The 24181-nt window shown below is 45.2% G+C and overlaps 1 protein-coding gene across 1 annotated transcript in view; it reads right to left on the reverse strand.

Annotated features, from left to right (window-relative positions):
* Positions 1–24181, reverse strand: part of PLCL2 (phospholipase C like 2) — a 623826-nt gene that overhangs the window by 344146 nt on the left and 255499 nt on the right. The window contains exon 2 of the mRNA XM_069648899.1: positions 9574–12060. Coding sequence (XP_069505000.1) covers positions 9574–12060 — 2487 coding nt within the window. The remainder of the gene's footprint in view (positions 1–9573; positions 12061–24181) is intronic.

The following is a 24181-nucleotide window of genomic DNA, read 5'->3' on the forward strand; positions in this document are numbered from 1 at the left end:
GGCTACATAAGAGCATTATGAAGAGTGAATGGTTCATAGTGTTTTGAAACCAGGCAAAGAGACTAAGTAGTTTATCGCCAACGCAAAAAGTGCCATTTAAAGGGTTTATCGGCATTGCATTTGTGATGCTTATCACCCCTAACACAAAGTGTTGAAGAAATTGAAATCTAAAAGAAAATCCCCTAATGAATGTTCTACCGAAAGTGGTGATAGGAACAGAAACATGTTGGGAGTTTTAGCGTAGAGACACTTTTCATGTTTAGTAGATATCTTTGTCATCTGTGTCTGTTATTTCGTTATATGTTGTAATATTTGATTTTTGTTTTATGTGCTATGTGTATTGAGCCACATTCCCTTTGTGATTCTAAGGTTGATTTTTTAATGTTTTTTAATGTTTGTGAATACATATGAATGAATAAATTAAATCAATTTGTAAATTTGAATTGTGTAGGAGTAGCAAGTCCATTAGTTCAGGACCACTGGTATTGAGAGGAGCAACAATACATCACCTTTTATGAGAGAACATTGTTAATCATTTAGAGGATCAACCTCTTTTCTTACACGAACATAACACTAAACCTGTCCAACGCCCAGAGAGTTCAGGTGGTATTACTGCTGTGCTGCCCTGTTGCACCTTTCGAGAGCACTGTGCAGGTGTTAGAAACTTTAGATCATCTTATTCTTTTTCTTGTACTGACTATTGCGCATTTGGGATTTGGACTGCGTTTCCCGAACTGCGCATAACAGAGAAGAACCCAACGCAAAAGGTGAGCCTGTGGGGCACATCACGCGTGGTGGGCCGAGAAGACGTGGCGGGGAGGCCCAGCAAAGGTGCGTGACATGGGGGTGTCGGGGCTAACTCTCCCCCCCCACTACCCCATGGGTGCACAATTCCACCTGTTGGAGGTTGCGCTGACGCAGTCTTAAATGGGCAATCTTTTGTGGGAGGGGCCTCCAATAGGTGGGATATAGACCTAGAACGGACTATTGAGTATGCTATGATTGCAATGCATCTACCACCATAAAGCAATTGTGATCTACTACTAAACACCTTTTTGACGCTAGATTTGGTCACATGTAAAACCGTAGCCTTGCCCCCCCCTGGGAGATTTGGTTTGTGCAACCTATACGTGATGAGCTAGGAGTTGTACGCCATCTCGTTTCACTGTTCAGGTCGGTGTGTTTTGAATCATACTTTGCATAACTAACATTAGGATACTTATTAACTTCAGAACTATTGGTGCACCTGGAGATGAACATCAGTGCCTGAAACAGGCCGAACATTACGTGGATCAACACAAACTGTTCTTTTATAGATAAAAAATGCTTGGGATGCTACAAGCTAAACTACTGTAATTGGTTATTTATAATGCGCTTAATACCCAAGGTTTCTAAGCATTGACCCGGGGATCGAACCTGTGTTGCTCCGTGTCGTCTTGCTTCCAAAGCGAGCGCTTTGCCCCTGAGCTATTCTCCCGAGTTCAGCTATAGTTAGACTATAGCCTAAAGAAAATTGTGATTCATGAAGTTGAACATATACCACCATCTATGAAAGTTTGAAGAATGTCTTGAACTTCGGAGTAGCCCGTGTGGGTCCCATTATTGTGCGTGGAGTCGTCCTATAGGAATTCTTGCTCGTCGATGGTGGATCCTGCATCGCTATGGGGCGGATTCAGAGCATCACGATTCATATTGAGACAAGTTACTCTTTCTTATAAACTCGGCTGTGCATCAGGAACTGCTGCTGTGTTTCCCCGGGAACGGTCTTCGTCTGGGACATCCTTCTCATTGCATCGCATGGGAGGGTAAAGGCTGAACGCGGGCGCTTAGGAAATGGGTAAGGGCGCTCAACAGCCCTATAGGAGAAAGAGACAAAGCTGCCTTGTCAAACTGCTGTCTTGCAGGGCAACCTGAGCAGTCTGATCTCAATGCCAAGCGCTCTTCTCCTATATGAGGCCAAAGAATGTTGGGCGTCTAGCAATTACTTGACCAATAGAAGACAAGCGATAGGACAGCTGTGGTATTCGACCTGAGGGATTTGGCAATAAAGTATGGGTAGGAATCGGTAATGTGACACAAAGGCACATGCAGTTGCCAACTCGTTGGGGCCGCACTTCTGCAGAGTTAGAAACTAAGGGGTGCTGAGAAGTTGAACTGAGTATTGCCCTGCCAGTGAAGATTTCGGACTATACAAGGACCTACAGAACCAATAGACACAGATTTACAACCCCAGAGTCTATGGGTTTGACAAACAACACTGTGCACACTTTGCATTTTGGTTCGTCCAGAAGCGAGTGGGTTCCTTGGCGAGGCTGGGGAGCCTTTCCGTTCACTGGTGAGGCAACAGGTCCTGAGGCGGTCTAGAATTGAGAGCTTTCCAACAAGCTGCCATTTCCATGTTTGACTGTTCATGACTTATGCATGGCAGGCCGAGGCAAATTGATACAGAAGACTCTCGGGCTCAAGCAATGGGTATGACAATGCAATTAACTTCAATCTGCATAGATCGATTAATTTCAGAAGATTGAACCACAGACTTATTGCAGCACTTTTGACTCGGACGGGACTACATATCCCTACGGGCCTCGCGCGGGTTGCTCATCTTAAAGGCACATTAGAGCCGGCGCCTTTGCGAGACGGTTTGTGCCGGTTCGTGTCCGGGTGATTTTCCGTCGGTGTAAGATACCCCTACCAGTTTTTCCTCATCTTTGTAAGGTACTGTGTTCGCCCGGAAGACCTCCGACACATATAGATAATCCCAGTCAAAGAGCGCATCCAATTCAAGACTCTTACCATCACCCACAGATGCATATCACATTCTGCTCCTAGCTACCTTACTGAACGTATACAACCAGTCCAGACACTTAGACCCAAAAGGGACCTGCACGCAAACCAACTCTCAGTCCCCAAATTCAACAGAGCTAAAGCCGGCAGCTCGAGCTTCGAAGTTCTAGCTCCAAAATGCTGGAACTCTCTACCCCCCCAAACTAAGACCCGAAGCATCCCTCATGGCCTTCAGAAAAGCACTGAAAACTATCTTAAGTGACTGCTACTTAAACACCACTGCAATGAACAATGGCTATAACACACAACTATACATACGCTCACTGTTTCTATGTAACCACTGAACTTTGCCATGCCGGTAACCATGTTCCTATTGTTCTCGGAATATTCACCGATGCTAAGTAAACCTTCTTGTAACAGCGCCACGATGCCCTAAAGCAGTTGTGCGCTTTAAAAATGCAAATAAATAAAAATAAATAAATAAGTCTTTTTGTTAGCGCACCCTCTGTGCGACTTTCGTAGCGGACCGTGGGACTATTTGACGGTGCTGTATTGATTCAGCCTGGGTTGTTTATTTGACCGATTACTTGTTAGGCCCTGCTTGGTTTTCGCAACTGTTAAATCAGAGAAGGGAATTCGCCTATTAACTATTGACAGCATGCGTAATATTCTGAAGGGGCCCACCCGCATTGAGACAGCGTGTTTACTTATGCGATGCAAGAGTTGCACTGCGATTCTGGCTTGCATTCCTTGTTCCCCGTGGAGGGGCCCGCTGAACAGGTTATTCAGCAGGATCACTGCGCTATAGGTGCAGCACAAGCTTCTGTTGCCCGTTGACGATTTTATTGATATCGCCTTTCCTGGCGTTCCTTCGTTATCACTTGATCCTGCGACGCCCCTTTAACTCCTCAGATTGTTGCCCATAGACAATGGTTTCTCTGCAGAGGATGGGTGAAAACAGGCCGATTAGAACGGCAGATTAGCCAACGCCAGATCAAGCGCAAGGAAACTTTTCCTAATTTTGAAAGAACTAGAAGGGAGAAAGGTTCCGAATTTAGAGATGATTAAAAGTGACCTTTGGTGTCAGAACATCTAAAATGTACTCTCGAAGAAAATAGAAAGTCATCAACAGGCCATAAGAAGGCGACAACAATGCCTGCAGAACACTACTCTCTCTCCCTCCTCCCCCACACAGGTCGCAGCAAGTTACACACCTCCTCTAATACTGACCTTCTAAAAGCTCTCGTTTAAACAGGTCTCTGAAAATGAGGTGTTTAAAATTGTGAAGAGTCTGAAACCTACTTCCTGCATATGTCATTAATGACCCTTGAGATCCACTTCTTTCCTGGATCACGATCATGGTGGATTCCTAATTTGCAGCCTCCAGTGTGCCAGTTAGTCTGAAAGAGGCATGGATCGCGCCTTTGTTAATGGCCAGTAACTATTGTGCCATACAATTTTTGCCATTTTTACTAATGCTCCTGGATAGGATTGCTAAGCTCCTGTTCCAGGAGTTCATAGAATCTAATAACTTGCTTGGTTCTCATCAGTCGGGCTTTCAGGCCAAGCATGGCTCTAAGACGGTGCTGCTTGACCTCAAGGCTAACAACTACGGCACCGTTGAAAAGGGCCATACTGCCCTCTTGATGTTACTCGAGCTAGCAGCAGCCTTTGATCTAGTAGATCATACTTTTGCTAGTCAGACTCGTTGCGATTGCGAACTGCTCCAACAGCGCTGCGGCTTGGATAGAGTCTTTGCTTGGCCATCGCTCTGCCAGGGTCTCCATGGGCTATTTTCAAGCTTGCCTGGTTCCGTTGCCTTTCACCCACACTTTACAATATCTATACCCGCCCCTTTTCGATCTCTTGGATAGTAGTCTTGATGTTACATGAATTATGCGGACGACACCCAGATACTCCTTGAGATTTCGGCTAAGTATGTCTTGGATTCAGAGGCCATTAACCAGATATATTCATCAATTCAATCATGGATGGCCTTTAATTCGCTGGCCTTGAACGAGAAGACAGAATTCACAATTGTGGGATTTGGGCCTCAGCTACAAAAAAAACTTGTAGTCTTGCTATAACCAGTTCATGATTCCAGTTTGCACTATCCCAGTGGCTACCTTTGTTAAAACATTAGGAGTGTATTTGGATTCCCAGCTACCTATGAAAAGGCACACTGCTCACTTACGTTCATCTTGTGCCCATGTCATTAAACTACGGAGACAGATCAGACCTTACTTGTCTGAGGAAAGCAGATATCTTCTGGCTTGTTCTCCAACTCCAAAATGGATTATTGTAACAGCCTGCTGGCTGGCACCTCTCTTATGAATTTTCAAAAACTGCAGACCATCCAAAACGATGCAGTAAGGGCCATCTGTGGTCTTGGCAGGTAGGATCGCATTTTATTGTGGCCAGACTAGCACTTCACTGGTTGCCAGTGAAGCAAAGAATTGCTCCCAAAATGCTTACATTGACTCAAATGTACTGCGATTTCTTTCTCATCGACTTAAGCTAGCTCAGAGTCAAAGACTGCTTGGTTCCAATGACGAGAGCACACTTCTGCGTTTTAAACAGCAGACATTTGGGGGCACAAAGTTCGATGTTTGGACTCCATGTCACTGGAACGGTACAGTACTACTACACGCCATTTCCTGTCCGAACCGCTTCAAGAGAGCGGTCAAAACTTCTTTGCTTAATAAGGAGGAGTAAATGGAGCTCCTTGGTTCTGTACACTTTTCTCGGAGTCTGCCTTTTATGCATAGGTTTTATGTGCGCCCTTAGCCATGCAGTTGTGTGGCTTTACATAATAATGAAAAATAACAATGTGACCGGCAACTGAAAGAAGCACCCGTGGAAGAAGCAAAAGATAGTATCCCGATAGAGTGAGGGGCGGCATGAACCAACTTCCCATCAGGAAATGGGGGCGGTCGCAGAGGCGTTGCTGGGGGCGGGGGCTAACCAAAAGCCCTGGACTTTTGGTTGTAGCCTCGGCTAGAATCTCAGGAGCTACAGCCAAAAGGCTAGCTAGCCCCCAGTCCCGACAGTTCCGACATCAGCGTAGCCCCGGGTCTTTTCCAGACCTAGCAACACCCCTGGGCGGTTGTGACATTCAGATTTCCTTTCGCAGAACCAGAGCGAGCAACCACACCTTTGATCGTTACATAATTAAGAGAATAACAGTAAATGTATCCGTGACTACAGCGCTATATACTTACGGTTTAAGGAGCTATAAATTACAGATTTAAAATTATTAACAATAAAGATGACCTTGAAGGTTCCCCTTATTGGGACAATTAACACACAGGAGAACCTAAATGGGATAACCGGACCATGTATGCAATCCTAGATACTGAACACACACAAGATACAGGTCCATCATAACTTGTATCATTCAACGTATGTTTACAAATAACCTAAATGGCACTTTAACCGTTGCTAACTGTCCCCCAGTAGTCGACTCTCCCTAAACGGGGCTGGTGGGCCGCCTATCTAGGCTGAGGGCACAGAGAAGAGGCTGGCCCTCCTTGTACTAAGGCATAATAATCCAATAGCATGAACATTTGCAACAAATTATCAACTAAAGAATCTGAAGAGAACATCCAGACTGTCGGCATCAGGAAGAGAACCAAGACGTTAATGCTACCACTATTATGCTCAGAAACAATGTGAAGAAATAGAAAATTATGTTATTTCAAATATGGGTGTTGCTGGAGAGTATCACTATAGAGTTTCCATTGGGGAACGGTGGAGATGGGGCTGGATTCTGTAGCGGTACCCCGACGAAGTGCGACAAGCAGCTTGATCTTAGATGGCCGTCACCCCTGTATACAACTCGGCTGAGTCAATTGAGTTGGGAGCCAATGGGGAAATTCGCTATCTGAGACACTGCGGCCCCAGCCCTTGAACCCGTGCCCAATTGGGTGGCATCTATTATTATTTCCTATCTATATTTGGTCCTGAAGAAAGTGGGATACAAGTAATATAAGAAAGCGCTGAAACCGGTCGGCCAGTCATACTAGGCTGTTCAGTTAATGACTGGACACCCATATATGAAATAACAATTTATCTTTTTCACATTGTTTCTGAGCAGAATAGCGGGTGCATTAAAGTGTTTTTCTCGTACTTATGCTCGCAGTTTGGATTTTCGCTTTCACTGGATTTTTTATTTGATCACAATTTGCTCCAGATAGTCAAGCTATTATTTTTTGTCTTAGTTCAAGGAGGTCCAGTCTCTTCTCTGACCCCTCTCCTTATTAGGAGCCATGAACCAGACATAACATTAAGGCAAACAATAAATGCAACCCTTTTTTTCTTCAAACAAGGCTTTTCTGTGCACCATACAGCCAGGCCAGGATGAATGGAGACCAATGGGATCCTGGCACACAACAAAGTTTAGAAAGAAAAGGTTCCCAATTTGGAACCTCCCATCCCCTGCACACTATCTGGGGTCTGTATAAATCAGATAAATATATTTAAGGTCGTTTTCCTAATATTTGATGAATAGGACAACAAGTCAATTTACAGTAGGTATTTACAGAAAGGAATTCAAATTAAGAGTTAGCTTGTTATCAAAAGTTTATCTTTTATTCATGTTAGAAAAGCTCAACGCGTTTCGAGATAATACTCTTCATCGGGGCAAAGTAGTAATTCTATAAAAACGATATGCATAAAACAAATGAAATACAGGTTTCATATTGGTCTCAATACATTCTAGACATGATAATTGTATTGACCTCTTTGTATCCAAGTCAAGCAAAATTGAATTTCTCGATGTTGTTAGTATCACCAATATCACAATTTGGACATATACTTGAAAACGAATGTAATCTCTCAACATAAATTCACCAACCATCGACTGTATAGATAGTTATCAATCCAATATTCTCTGGATTTACAAATTGACTTCCAGCAGGAAGGGACAGCAAATTAAATGAGCTCCGTCAGGGGTAGTGTACTCTTGATTTGACAATTCAACATGTGATTACTGTCTAAATAGTAAGGAAACGCTAACCTTGTGATCGGTTCAACACTTAAATTTGCTGTCTCTTCCTGCTGGAAGTCAATTTGTAAATCCAGAGAATATTGGATTGATAACTATCTATACAGTCGATGGTTGGTGAATTTATGTTGAGAGATTACATTCGTTTTCAAGTATATGTCCAAATTGTGATATTGGTGATACTAACAACATCGAGAAATTCTATTTTGCCGGACTTGGATACAAAGAGATAAATACTATTATGATGTCTAGAATGTATTGAGACCAATATGAAACATATATTTAATTTGTTTTATGCATATCTTTTTTTTTATAGAATTACTACTTTGCCCCTGATGAAGAGTATTATCTCGAAACGCATTGGGCTTTTCTAACATGAATAAAAGACGAACATGTGATAACAAGCTAACTCTTATTTTGAATTCCTTTCTGTAAATACCTACTATAAATTGACTTGTTATCCTATTCATCAAATATTAGGAAAACTACCTTAAATATATTTGTCTGATTTATACAGACCCCATATAGTGTGCAGGGGACTGGCATTCCCAAATTAGGAACCTTTTCTTGCTCACTGTGTTCTTCAACCTAGGCCAAGGTTGTGTGTTTCTCCTCTGCACCCAAAATTCATAGTAAAATTGCTACTTACCATTAGAAGTAATCAGACCTACTTTAGAGAATTGTAGAACTAACAAGGTGTGCCTAGTGCCTTCCTCGTTTGCACACAACAAAGTCTAACCATGAACCTGCTTGACACTGGTAAGCACTTGCTTTCAAGACCTTACTATGGAATAACTCCTCCTGAGTGAGACCGCAATGGTAACTAGATATGCCGGGACCAGGGGTCCTTAGTCTTGCAGATGAGGCAGAATTTAATTAGTCAAGTGCACTCAAATGTGCGGACTCAGGATTTGGCTAGATCCGTTTTATTACACATTTTGACGATCTCTTGAATTAAAGTATTTCCAGAAAATGGTTAAATGCTCCTGCAATGCAGAGCCAATCAATTTGCAGCCCTGGTGGCCCTCCTGGATGCCCACTACTCGTACTTCAGTGTCATAGCTGCCAACTGTCACATGTCAGAAGGGGCACCTACATCCAGTCCAGGCTTTGAAGTCAACAGCATTTGCATACTGGAAAATGTATGTCCACCTTTCGGCTTATATTTTCCAGAATTCAGATCATGGTGAGCTAAAAAGCCAGGACTGGAGGAACATTAGCCTCATGGTGGCATTTGGCAACTTCTTCAAATTCACTCATGCTCCCAGGGGCTGGCCCATTTCACAACACATTGACCAAGCAGTGCAAACTAATTACTCACAAGTTCTGAGCCATCAAACGGGAGCAAGCAGGAAGCTGAAGACCTTCCTAAAGCAGGTTGTCTGAAAGCTGTTTCCAAGCTTATATCTTCCTATTTGGGATAGGGAGGTTTAATCGCAGGAGAATTCTTTGAATTTGTCGAATTTATTTGAATTAATTTGGCCACAAATGTATGTGGTGGAGGGTAAAGGTAATAATTAAGGTGGTTGAAAGTGAGAAGGGGGTTGTGGGAGGTCTCCCCTTTATATTTGTGGCCAAATTGAATAAAAGAAAAGTTCACCGAAATTGGATTTGATGATTTCTCCTTGATTAAATCACATTGAACCTTCCTATTCCATTTGTTGCAGAAAATGTTCCCTTATTGGGAACCTTCCATGTTCATCATTTACTCTAGTTATGTTTTGACAATGCACAAACGATACAATATCCATTTAAAGCTACACATTAAATCGCAAACCCCATACCTGCATGTTCTCCCTCAGATCTGTGGCATCCCGTATCGGCTGGATGGCGTTCTTGAACACTTCATCGATTGCTTTAATCCAGAGGGTTCTCATGGAGGCATAGTCCCGGGATTTCTTGGCCTTTCTTACAGAGAGGCCGCGCTTGTGAGGTTTCCCACCACCCCGCCTGTTGGTGATGGCAACATGCACAAACAAGGACGCATGTGCCAACACATCGCCAGTTAGCGACTGTAGTGGGACATGACGGTAGCCCGTCTGAAGACACTCAAAAGGGATTGTATACTGGCCAATAAACTCGTCACCAATGTAATCGTCATCCAACACAACGAATCGGACCATTGCCAGCTCTGGCAGATTAATTTGAAATTCAAAGCTCTCATCAAAAATTGGGTTATCTCCGTTTTGATGGACAGTTTTTGTCCTTTGCTCTGCACAGTCAGCGGGTATTCCATGGATTTCAACATAGACGTAGGGATCTACAACATCTCCTTTGGCACCAGAACCCTTCGGTTTGGGGAAGTGTTGCCCGCTGATGATTTTAATATGCAAGAGCTGAGGTGAGACTCCAGGAACAGAGTCCTTTGTGTTGGCACTGAAGAAGGACACCTCCTCCCGCATTATGGCGGGCCGAAGGACGTAGCCGCAGTTCCCATTCTGTCGGAACCAACCAATGTTCAGATCCATCATCAGCCCCGGAGTCTGGAAATTCATTGCCACTATTTGGCACCCGCATTTCCAAAAGTCCTGGGGATTCATGTTACTGGAGTCGATTCTCATGGGACTGGGAAACACCCGGGCCAGGAAGCGTTTGTTGTAGTTGACGAAGTCGCCAGGGTTCTCATTGGCATACTTGTTGGCCACCACTTCGTTGAACGAACATACTTCCCAGTATTTTTGGGTCAGGAACGAAGCTTGAAATTCTGTGAACTGAACAGATTTACAAATGCTGACCAGCTCTGAAAGCTCCTTGCAAAGCTGCACACGCTTCACTGGCCCCACAGTCTGCTGCTCAGCGCCGTCCTTCCCTACCCTCTGTGACATCTCCAGACCCTCATCTTCATCAGTCACATCCCCTTCCATCCCAGTGCAGTTGGCAGGTAACTTTTTGGCCTTCACCAACAGCTTGCCTTTCAACAGATCAGGCGACGGCAGATAGGTGTCCTCTGCGCTGGGAGAAGCCGTGTAAAGCTTGTCCCCCAAGATCTTCTTCATGTGCTGCACCATTACCTTTTGTTGTTTGACGGAACAGTGGTTTTCCAAACACAAAATGAGTGGGTATTCTGAAGCAACAAACCCATATTTGTTAATGATGTCAATCACACTGCGGAAGACTATCTGTGATGTCATTGTGTGACCTGTGTAAATAACCGGCTCATTGTCCGGCCCATCCCACACGTCTAGCTCAACACTGCGGCAGCCCATTTTAAGAGCCCGTATATACCCTGTGATGTCCGATGGACCGCGGAACTGGTCCTCAATCAGGTAGGTATTGTGTGATGCATTTATGTAGTAATGAGACAGTGGCTGTTTCATATCCTGGCACACGCCCTTATGCTCTGGGTCAAATATGTAACAGTCGGGCGACGTAAGGTAATTGGTAAAGCCGTCGAGCGAAAGCCAGCCCTTCTCCTGCCCTTCAGCCGACGGCTCATATTTGTGGATAACAGCCAGGCTGATGTCCTCGGTGACATGGGCCATACCCTGTTCGGCCTCCAAAAACATCATGAGATCCTTGGTATCCAAAAATTCCTTATTACTAGAAAACTGAACCAACAAAAAGTAAATCTCCGGCCTCGTACAGAGCTCGTGGAAGACTTCAATAAACTCCTCCTTGGTGACGTCCGTGCCAGTTTTGTCCTTGGATTTGTGCAATTCCTTGTATTTCAACTCAATTTTACTAGTTTTCAAACCAGGATTTAAGTTCTTTATAAACTGTACAGCTTTACACAGAGCTATGTGCCCAAAATGATCCTCATCGGCTTCGCTGAACATTTGGGAAACCCATGATGTCCGCATGTTATCCTGACTGCTTACAATCATGTCCAGCGTGTGCTTCCCATAGGAGATGAGGTACCGCAGTCCTGTTACCCAAATGTTGGCTATGTCTGCAGAGTTGGCCACCAGATCGAGCGTCTCGTAATTATCACCATAGATGATAGAAAAAGCAGAGTCTTCCGAGATCTGGTCATATATTCCATTGCTACGGAATATGTCGGTATTTTTTCCGGTTCGTACTTCCTTGACTGATTTAATATCAATCTTTGCCTTCTCCGAGTCCTTCTTGGACGGCTCCCATCGAAGTGACTGCATGTCTGCATCCAGCAGGAAGTACCTGTAATAGACCCGAGAGTTGGAGCGCACCTTTTTCAGTTCGGATCCTTCCACCATGGAGTTGATGCAGTCGCTGGCGCTGCTGATCTTTTTCTCAGCCGGCATGCTGCTGAACGACACAGTCTTCTTGCGCTCCCTTTTTTGCTTTGTGCTGTCCTAAAAATGAAAAGAGAAAAAATATTAAAGGAAAAAAAACTTAGTTTCAGATTTTCAAACCATTTACAAAACCAAGCCAGAACATACTCCAAGATACAGATTACTGGCCTAAACAGAAATTGGGATATGTCTCGACGTGCCGAAACTGCACGCGTGCGACTGAAGCCGACAGTACTTATCATGGAGTGGTTGGGGGGGAGGGGGATGTGCACTACTCTCTCTCAAACACAGGGCCACTGTCTGACCTTCTTCCATACCCTCTCATTTTACGATTCCTTGAAACCACAGTCTTGTTTCTTAAATTTGACGATTGTGATTGTAGTTATGTCATTTCATAGGGGGAGTGGGGGTTCAAGAAACAGCTATTACTATTTTCCAACTTAATGGTACTCATTTTAATCAGGTGGGAGACCATGTCGGCCCCTCAGAAAACCAACATGCATGTGCTGGTTGCACAGGCAGTTGACCCACGTAGGTTCTCAAAATCCCCCTCCAAGACTTCACGTAGCATCACCTGCAGGGTTCCAAAAAACGTTCCCCGAATGTTCTAGTGCTGGAGTTGGAATAGTAAATTATCCCCCCTAGAAGACTTAGGGGAAAGCACGAACATATCTCTAGTACCTTTGTTTTTTCTTCCTACTTCAGGTTAAGAATCATTTTAAAATGTGTATAGGTTATGTTCTTGGGGTGCCAAGTCCCATGGGTCACTAGTGAGAGAACACCTGGGTACTGTGTGTTTGCACACACCTACCCTTTTTCAGGTTTTCAGAGTTGCCACTCTAGTGGGCACTGAGTCCCAGAAGAACGACCTAATGAACAGACAGAAGTAAATGCGGACAGACTTCAGGGGTGCACTGGAAAGCAAAAGAGGCCCTGGAAATCATGTTCAAAGTGGCCCCATGTTACACATTCAGCAAGCCCGGCCCGTTTCCTATGGGAACATTTGAAAATAAAATGGGTGACCACCAGGGGTGTTGCTAGGTCTAGAAAAGATCTGGGGATACAACAATGTCAGGACTCTAGCCTTTTTTGTTGTAGCCCCCGAGCTTCTATCCAGGGCTACAACCAAAAGACTATAGTCCCCTCAATACCCCCCCGAGCAACGCCTCTGGTTACCACACAACAGAGGTCCAGGATGCAGAGGCCTAGCAGCAAATCTCCAGAATTCCCTCTTCCAGACTCTTCTCTTTTGCAGTTGATGAGCTCGTGAAATGGGGTCGAGGTCATATGACCTAAGCCCCACCCACCTTCTTAACCCTACCCCTTCTTTGCATTTTGTAACTGTTAGATCACAGGATGTACCTCGCCCGGGTGTCAGAAGTGAAGGGCAGACATCATGTTTGGACCAGTTCATACTGGGAAGAACCAGAGCTCCTCATCTTCCCATGAGGAAAGCTCCCTCTCTCACCCAATAGCCTATACCCACTATACGACTCATTGCAACTTCTCATCGCACCAGCAACATCATGGATACTGCACATCGTAGCAAACTCACATGCGTCACCATAGACCCCATCAGCATTCCATAATGCACTACCACACAAAAACGGAAGCGCACCAACGTCCGCACAGCAATCAACCATGCAGCAGACATCGCCGACCTTCTCACCACATTGCTTTTTGTTTATTTTATTTATATAGCGCGCCTGACCCAGGGGTATCTGGGCGCTTAAGGTAAAGAAAGTGGTTGCATGATACAGTTATACAGACAGATCACAGATAATGAGTAGTTCAAATAACAAAGGAAAGGCAAAGGTAGGTGGGGAGCATAGAACAGTATGTGATACGAAACAGGGGGAAAATATATGCATTAGGGAATGGGAGTACAGAGTACTGTCAGGTGTAAGGTAAGTGGTGTTCGTTTTTATTCAGTAACCATGTGATAACGTGACTTCTGAATTTTTCAAAGGTTTGAATTGCAAATTGGACACCGTCTTCATTACTAGACCTGGACAATATCCACCTCCACCCACATCCTCGATGTCCTCATTCTCAAGGGCTACAGAATTCTATATAGAAACGGTCCAAACAGCATGAGGAAGAGTTGGTGGACGCCCCGCCATTGTTCACAAGGCATTATGGCCATGCTCCCAAATGGACATCGCCACCATCCGCTCCGTTGAAAACCTCTCCTGCCATTTCCCTCTCTCAGCGGCAGACAACTGCCTTCCACTGCATCTACAGACCACCCAAGCCCAACTCCTCCATCAGTGACTTCAGTGCCTTTGGTCACCAACATCTCACTCGGTGGCTTCGACATCCCCAACAACCCAGCAAGTCTATGAAGAAATAGCTCTTCTGCTTTCTTGATGCACCGAACCTCGGACAACACATGAAAGACCCAATACAAAGGAAAGGTAATAACCTCAACCTCATGATCACCACCCTACCCATCCTCCGGCCCAGCTCTTCAATCCCGCTTGACTTGTCAGACCATCTGGCAATCCCCATTGACATTCACACCGCCCCCAGGCAAGCACACCTATTGGCAAACCCCCAAATAAGCCTTCAGACGATTCATTGTTATCGCACTTGCATGATCCAAATTTCTTAGAATTAGTAGGAACGCTTCTGTTTGTCCTCATCTTACCTCCCCCGTCCTGCACTCCCCTACTCCCCCTTGCATTCATGTCACAGCATTTGCACGATCCGCTGCATTCATGTTACAGCACTTGCACGATCTGAATGCCTCAAGACCTAGTAGGAACGTTTTTGTATTGTTTTCTTCTTCCTTGTTCCCACCCCCCCTTATAAGAAAGAAAGAACTTCACAATGGTTGCTCTCAGGGAAGCACTTGCTGACCTCCGCCTCACATGGGCCGATCTACCTCAGACACCCAGGACTTCAACTCGCTTCTCTAAGAACTCAACACCACTGTCGCAAAACTCATCAATAGCCATGCTGCAGTAAAACAACGCACTCTCTAGCCAAAATCTTCAGCACCCTGGTACACTCATGAACTAACCCCAAAAGAAGAACTACCTGAAAAGGTTTGGCGACAATCTTGCAGCGCAGCAAGCCTCGCCCTGCTCAAAGTACTCTGTGCTACATGTAGATGACTGATCACCACTGCCAAGGCCAACTACTATCTGAACAACATCGCCAAGGCCAGCAATGAAAGCCGAGCCCTCTTCAAAGCCATCAAGAGTTGCATCAACCCAATTCTCAAACCACCTGCAGAACACTATTAAAATATGTATTGCCATGCAATCTTTCTTCATCAACATGATCCACCAGCACAGACACCAATGCCACAACAGACAGCACACCACACATCCCATCTCGCAAAACCACCCTACCTGGACAACTTTCAAGACACTCCATCAAGCCAACATCATACGCATAGGACATCCTCCCAGCCTCCATAATCCAGACCCTTACGCCTGAAGCACTCTGCCCCCACCTGGCAATCAACAGCTCGCTAACTCCAGACACATTCCCTCAACCCTCAAAATTGTCCTCCTGCTACTCGAAAAACCATCACTGGACACTGATGATTTTATTAACTACTGCACCATCCGCCCCATCTTCCCGTCCTAGATAAGAGCCTTGCGAAAATGGTTGCCAAGCAACGCTTCCAACCAATGCCAACAGCCTTCTGCAGTCCCATCAATCTGGCTTCAGACCCAGATGCAGCACAGAAACGGCTACCATGAAAGTGATAGATGATGCCCTTAACAAAGGACAGCCTTGCCTTGGGATTCTCATGGACCTCTCCGCAGCTTCCTTCGATACAATAGAGCACCAGACACGCATACTACATTGCTGAATGGCGATGAGCCAGCCCATCCTCAGCTGGTCCAACCCCTACCTTGCTAACCACAACCAATGTGTCCAAATGAATTCCTCCTGATCACCAATCCCACACCCATCACGGAAACAACCTCTTCCCCCACGATCTTCAACCGCTACACAGCCCGACGCCATGGCCATTATTACCAGGCAATGGCGTTTCCTATTTGGGTAACTGCTGCGCACAGTTAACACCAAACCGTGTATCAAATAAAAAATGGCTGCATGAAAAAACGCTATGGGAGCTCTGGAAAGAGCCCCTTTTCTATGTTTATGGCGCCACAGTGTGTACAAGGGAGTGCCACCAGGAGCAGCAGATGAGGAAATGATCAGAAGACTTGGACATTTTGCGCGCTTTATAAATTAAAACAAAGTTGGGTAACATTAGTGGGTAGGTAGTGCGGGAAGTTGAAGTCCTCAGACTGTTTGGAACGCGGGCTTTCGCCGTCAGACACAGCCTGCATATTCTGCAATACGATTGGCTGTGGCACACCAGGTGGGTGCTTAAGTAGATGTTGTGCGTTATGTTATGTTATGTTATGTTATTAACACTTATAAAGCGCACGGTTGTCCAAAGGCATCATGGCACTAGAAAGGAGAACTGTTCAGTCACTGAGAAACCAGTAGAAGGGCCAGACTTAGAATAGATTAGTTTTCAAAGCTCTTCTAAAACAGAGATGGTCAGCAGTAGCCTTAAGTAGCGGAGGCAGATTGTTCCAAAGTTTGGCCGCGGCAATAGAGAAGGCTCTGCCTCCGAGCCTTTCCCGGTTAAATTTAGGAACAATAAGAAGATTAGAAGTAGCAGAACGGAGGTCCCGATCCGGAACGTATCGGGCGAATTTGGACTGCAAGAATTCGGCTCCCTGACCATGAATTGCCCGATGAACAATGCACAGTGATTTAAAATGAATTCGCTGATTCACCGGGAGCCAATGAAGTTGGCGAAGCGCTGCCGTGATGTGGGCCCCATAGGGAGAGCCAGTGGCTAACCTAGCTGCAAGGTTCTGCATACGCTGAAGACGGTGTATAAGACCGATTGGTTGTGACAGATACAGTGAATTGCAATAGTCCAGTCGTGAGAGGACTAGCACGGCCACCACAGGGGGGCGGAGGGCTTCAGGGATCGTAGGCATGACCCTCTTAAGAACTCGGGTCTGATGGTGGGTGGACTGGCACACAGCCGTGACCTGGTTAGACATAGACAAAGAAGCGGAAAGGATAACTCCTAAGTTCTTTACTTTACTGACTGGACCAGGTAGAGGGCCAAGAGAAGAGTGCCAAAAAGCAAAGGGGGGACATCCTACCAACAGTACCTCCGTCTTATCACCATTTAACTTTCGCCAATTCTGGTCCATCCAGATCCCGACTGCCTTTCGTTAGCCACTCGTCAGAGCAAGCAGATACCCCAGAACATAGCCTGGAAGATTTACTTATTTCTCCACACCCAGGAATGTTCCTTTTTATACACCCATGACAGAAAAGGCCGAATTAGAACTCCTTGCTTGCAAGGCAGCAGCTGAACTCGAAATGTATGGCATTCCGAGAACACACACATTTATTCCCACTAAATATGGTGAGATGCAATTACACTGACAGGCACGTCAACAGAATGTCGAAAAAGAGCAATTCTGTTGCTGTTGCTTCAACATGATTCACAGTGGGTGTGCAAGACATCTGCACCCTTCTGTTTCCAAACAGAAGCATAACTGCGGCGAGTCATCCTGCCTAGGACACACAGACTGCACACAGTCTCTAGCTTTGCCCCGTCTCCCTCTGTAGCCCCGTTCACTGGTCTCAGCAGAGGGCCTTCTGCAGTCAGCCACTGGCATAACGGACACGCCTACAGCCCATGCTGTGCAGGGATAACCCCACATGCATCCTAGGGCTCTGTACTTCTGAGGATAGCCGAGACATCAACGAACTTTGAGGGATGCCCCCCCCCATTCCCTTGAATTGCATGAAGCTACTGAATTTGGTGGCAGGGCAGGTGGCATTCCCTTTCCAAAATATGTTGGGGCAAGAGTTGGAGACCTAACAGGCAATTGAAAGGCTAATGCCACCAGCCTAAAATAACACCCTTGTATAGAGTTGACTTATTAAATGCACAAATCGTAATAAACCAACCTGCCAATATATAAATTAGCATAGACACATGTTGACAGAAAAAACAGGACTGTAGATTTATATACCCCTGCTTGAATGAAAGTCTCCAATTACCAACATGCGAAGAAATATAAGCCTAAAGAAATCTAATCTTGCATTTAAACCGTACTACCAATCTTAAAAGGACCTCACTGTAAGACAATGCATACATGATAATATCACCTGCTTGTAGTCATTATGTCGACCCTGCATAAAGAACTGCATGCGCCCCTCCCTACTCACTATCCTTCACATCTGTTAACGAACAATCTCCCCCTTTCTGCTTTGCTGCAGCCATCTCACATTAAATCACACTAGTGTGCTTTCATACAAGACAAAGAATACATAATAGAGAGATGGGACAAATCCAGCACAGAATACATGCACATTAAGTTTCAGTACAGACAGACAGGCGCAGCGTGTGCACAGAAACTGCAGAAATCGTGCACAGAGCAGAACCTGCGGCTCACCATCCAAGGCGCATGTTAAATTCTAGTGCCAAACAAAGAGCAGTCATCCCAAGTCACTCTGCTACTAGGCGCTGCCAGACATAATCAGCGACCCCCTCCAGACAAGCTGGGAACGTTATATCGCAGAACTGCAGTCTTACTGCAGCAGTACCCCACATCCTTACTGGCAAAGGAAGCCAAAGACAGGAGAAGAAAGTGACAGGTGATCGGAGCTAGGGCCGCACAACAAGCTAGAATGCTAGAGACCACGGAAGCAAACACTTTAAACTTGCAGAGTTCTCTACTTCAGTAATGAAAAAAGGGAGCACACTGAAATACAGGTGGAGGGACCACAAACTGGAAACAGAGAGGGGCTACAATAAGCGCGTGGGTGAACGAATGTGTCTTAGGAGAAGTAGAGAGCGAGCTGCACTTTCGCGTGCACTGTTCTCCATGAAAAGGGACACGAATTTCAACCCACATCCTGCACGAACGAGGAAGTCTTTGCGAGTACCACAGGACACGAGCATCACCCTCGGAGTAGCACCAGAATCGGCAGAGAGAACAGCAACATAGAAAAAGAAGTAGACTGTGCATGTCACCAAAAGTGCATAAAGCAGGGATATTCCAACGGGTTTAAGCTGACGCCTCATCCCCCATCGAGTAAAAATATAGGTGTCGAGTCTCCCCTTGAGTAAAAGTAGTGTTGCTGCCCCCCACCCCCATACCATATCTGCTTTTATTTTCTATTGAAAGCAGTCACCGTACTCCCTGTTTGAAGAGCCTCAGCCCACCTTGCACCTGGCATAAAATAATATCACTTTAAAAAAAGCTGAAAACCAAAATGATCCCCACAGAAGAGAATGCAATTCTATATTTATTTATATTAGCCCTCTTGTACCACATGACCGGCAATTTAAACTTGCTCTATGTACTAGTCCAAGTGGCTTTCCAGGCCACCATCCGCTCTACGGACTGAAGGATTGCTGGAGCCTCCAAGCTTCACCTAATCCTTTTCATTAGGGCTCCTGGCAAGACAGCCATTGGCAGCTTACATCTCCACAGTGATGCGACCTAGCACTGCAGTCTGACAAAGCCAGGACATGGGGCGCTGAACACAATGCATAATTAATAATACATGACCCCAACTCTGTCACGACCGGGGGATCGAGAAGTCCAAGTCAGAATCTGAGGTCACGGCCCCACCCTATCCCCTCTGGCACAGAACTCAGGCCATCTGTATTGTATTAAGGTCATTGTAACCGCACCAGTAACAGTGTGAGGCAAATGCCCTCACCAAAAAGCAAGGGAGCCAAAGATACCGGAATGCCTACAAGTCACCCAACGGCGCTCGGCGCGCGTTCAGAACAGGCGCAGGTGCTACCAAGAGGACTACACTAATGGCGAATCTGAACGGATAAAAATACACCTTTTCCTGTTCAGAAATGAATATCTACAAAAAGCGTGGATGACAATAAAAAATATTCAGATTATTAAAAAAATACTGGTGTAGAAATATACCAGTCGTGAAAGATTATGGTTTACACCAAACATTTGAAACTACCGAGTAAACTACTCCCTCTAGAAAATTCAAACTGGTTCCTAGCACATGCCTGCGAGTTTCATTGGTGTCGCTTTAAGCTCTCCCCTTTAGTATGTCCAAGAAACCCAGACACAGGGATGCCGGTGTCGTTTGAGGGAAGGCGTCTAGCTCTTCTGCACCTGCCAATGAGGTTGGCATATGTGGAGTAACCATGGGTGATGGGGTCATGGTGGAGTAACCTTGCAGTGATGGGGTCATGGTGGAGTAACCTTGCAGTGATGGGGTCATGGTCGAGTAACCTTGCAGTGATGGGGTCATGGTCGAGTAACCTTGCAGTGATGGGGTTCTGGTGGAGTAACCTTGCAGTGATGGGGTCATGGTGGAGTAACCTTGCAGTGATGGGGTCATGGTGGAGTAACCTTGCAGTGATGGGGTCATGGTGGAGTAACCTTGCAGTAATGGGGTTCTGGTGGAGAAACCTTGCAGTGATGGGGTCATGGTGGAGTAACCTTGCAGTAATGGGTTTCTGGTGGAGTAACCTTGCAGTGATGGGGTCATGGTGGAATAACCATGCAGTAATGGGGTTCTGGTGGAGTAACCTTGCAGTGATGGGGTCATGGTGGAGTAACCTTGCAGTAATGGGGTCATCATGAGTTGGCACTGCCCTGGTTACCCGACTACTCTCTTGGAAAAAGGGAATATATTAACTGGTCTATAAGTCAAAGAACAGAAAAAACGCTTGGTTAAAGCAAATGGATATAGGCATTGTGTTTATAGTGCAAAGCTGTTCTTTGTTGGTACAAAGATATATTCTACTGATTTCAGATGAAACTATTTGCAAAACACTGTTGCTGACGGGCCACATTTCTCTTTTCTGTTACTCACTTCTAAAGCCTACAGACCACCAACGCGCATAGACACTTACCATATGGCAGAGTAAAACTGAGAAATGTGTACTCCATGCTGGCTGTGCCAGCACTCCACCCATGGCAAATCTTATAATGAAAAGCTCAAAATCCCCTGGCTACCAAAATGTGATATTCTGAAAGTATTCTAAAGCCACGCAGTAAAATAAATAGATAAAACAGTGGCAATCCACCTACTGATATCCGATATGTACATATGAGGCGATGTATCCGGATGATAACCAGTACAGGGAGAGTACAGGCTTTGTAGTGTGCTATGCCTAAACTGGTACCACGGCTTGACCCAGTGTGTCCCAAAAATCAGTGTACAGTTAAGAAGCTAGCGTGGAAAAAACATGACCCCTCTAACACCTATTGAAGACAATGTACACATGTATGATAAGGTTACTGCAAACCCCAATTCAAACTTCAGAGCTTTAGAAGCAGGGATTAAAATCAAAAGCTGCATCTCCCTGGCTCCTCCGATGCCTGGTTGGGTGCCGGTCCCATTTGTTTCCCGAATCAACTCTGGCGCCAGCCCGCGTGGAACTGCTTCTGTGTTGCTCCACTCATTTTAGACTCCATTGTATACTTTTGAAATAGGCCTAATCTTTATCACATGACTTTCATCAGCCTAAATTCATATATGTCATGTCATGTCATAACAGCGTATCTAACATCCTCCCACTAGGACAGTTGAAGCAAAGTGTTGGTTTGGGTCCAGGTTTATGGGGGCTCCATTACTTCCCAGGGAGGTACTTGAATCAAATGTTCTCGCAATGTCTTATTTGTAAAAAAGAATATTATATATATTTTTTTAAAATTATTATTTATTTTTATTTGTTACATTTTATTACTTGTATTTTTTATGGATCCTACAGGGTCTGGTACACATTGTTGGCCTTCCTTTTCTTTATAATGGTACAATATCAAGTATCCAAGTAATGGCAGCCTTCATTTACATTTAGGCAGGGGGTTATTTTGCAAGTATAAATACTAATAAGCTTCATCTGGACTGACTTCATTTTTTTTATATCACATTGTTAGGGAGAATTCTCTGTTAAGGCTAATTTCCCAAACCTAGCTAGTCCCCCAGCAGCTTTGCTGGATTTTTGGGGTTTCTGTTTTTCTCCTGCTAAGTGTGAGACTCTTTTTATCCCACTTTTAGACATGATTTGAGATATCCTTTGACTTGTAATGTGTTTTATGGGCTATGGGGTCTTTTACTCCATAGGGTTTCCTGTGTTTTTGGTAAGTGTGTTACACAGCACCCTCAGTGCAGTAACACAGGGGCGTCATAGTGACCCCCAAACATAGACTCCATACCCTGGGACTGACTACTGTCTCCCAGGACATGTAACGTCACCATTTACTTTACTAGTCTTAAATTGTGAACAGGACCAGTACAAACCATCATATTGTGGAAGTACTGGTAAGGGTAATTAGATTACCCCTGGGTCTGTTTTTTCGAGGGGACACTGTGCTGTCCCCCCTAGTCGAGTTTCTGGCTGGTGGCAGTTCTTACCACGCGAAATATTCCACCGGAATATTTCCTATGGGATTTTCCCATTCATTTTAAACGCACCACTTTTTTGGTGCAATGTTAAAGATACCGCCGGGTTATTTATTTAATATTTATTCCCCGGTTGGGTCTTTTTGCCAGGACTCAGTTTTAAAATGGTGTTTGTGTTCGCCTCTGTAACTCCAACCCAAGTCAAGCCCTTTGTTCCACTTTTTGGCAGGCTTCTGCACAGAAGCCTCCAAAAGTGGTGCCACTCTGTCTGGGTCTACAGGATGTATGGGAGGGGGGTTTAGGCACTCTGGACTGAGTTGCCTCGGCAACTCAAGTCGCACTCTTGTGTGATTGGCCCATTGGTGAGCCGCCCGGCTCACCACTTAGCATGTTTGAGTGACAGCTAGGACTGGTGAAAGGGGCTTTTCTGCATAAAAGCAGGGCTTTGGGGATGGGGACTGGAACTTCAGAAGTCGCCACAGGACCAAAGAATCCAAAGAGGGAGAAGCGGAGCCGACCTGCAACGACGACACCACCGGTGGAGCCCTGCTGAACCGTTTCACCACTTCCCAACGGCAGAGAAGATCTTCATCCCGGAGAGTCTTCTTCCTCTGAACTGGTGGGGATAACCAGTTCGCCCTCTTTTCGCCTTCCTGGATCGTCTGATGGTCGAATCGCCCGTGCCAAGCACCTCGGCGGCCGGATAGCTACGCTTCACCACTACCGCGAATAAAAGGGTGGTACCTTTTAACCGGTAAACTCCGCAGCTGGTTTCTTCCCTGGCAGTGCAACGACCTCCAGCTTTCCTCCACGTCGAGATCTTCTCTTCCCCTGGACGAAGCACCGACTTGCATCCGCTGCCAGGAACAACTGCCCCCGCTGGAGCTTTCTCACCATTTCAGGTACTGTGTCTCACCTGGTCTCCCTTGCAACAGACTGATCAAGGTGTCCCGTAAATCCTTGACTCTCTATCCTGGGGTGACTTGGGACCTGCTAACTAACTTTTTCTGAACTGATCCAACCCTTTTTGAACTATCTGCAAAAGGCGTTTTAAAGTATCATTCAACAGTGTGATCTTGGACACATTCCGCCTTGCTCTCTTCAAGAGTGGGCCTGGCCAATGAACTTTCTTGCTCTAACAGTAGACTCTGCCTTTCTGACTTGCTGTGGTTCTTTTTAAAGTGTTGGTATTGTGTACTTTCCTAATTCTGCCTTTTTAACTAACTTATTGGAGTGCCATCTTAGGTTATGCACTCACCTCTGTCTGAAAATAAGTGGTGTTTTACCTAAGACTTGTTCAATAAGTAATCACGGATGTATGTATATTGATAGTGACTGTGTTGGAACGTGCTTGCCATATTAGTGTTAGTGTATTTTACAAATGTGTTTTTAAATAAATAATTATATACTTTTATACCCAAGCTCTGGTCAGTGTTTGCTTGTGCTACTGTATTTCTGTACCTATTTTGTATACTCTATACACTGTAACTCTTCTTGAGAGAAGTCTAGCTGCTCAGCCACAGCTACCAGTTAAATCTGGGTGGTACAAACTGCTACCAATTGGGTTTACTGCCAACACCTGTAGTCCTAAGCCTTTTGCAGTGGTCCCTAAGGGAACTGCACAGGTTTCTGCCTAACACATTACGAAAAATTAAACTCCCAAAGCCATGAATCATATTTTCAGATGTCAAATGAGCACTTTGTTAAATGAATATTGCTAGTTATGTTATGTTATGTTACTTTGCATTTATATAGCGCCTTATATACCATTGGTATG

This window comes from Ambystoma mexicanum, chromosome 2q (genome assembly GCF_040938575.1).
Source record: "Ambystoma mexicanum isolate Mex_15411 chromosome 2q, UKY_AmexF1_1, whole genome shotgun sequence".
NCBI classification, from domain to species: domain Eukaryota; kingdom Metazoa; phylum Chordata; class Amphibia; order Caudata; family Ambystomatidae; genus Ambystoma; species Ambystoma mexicanum.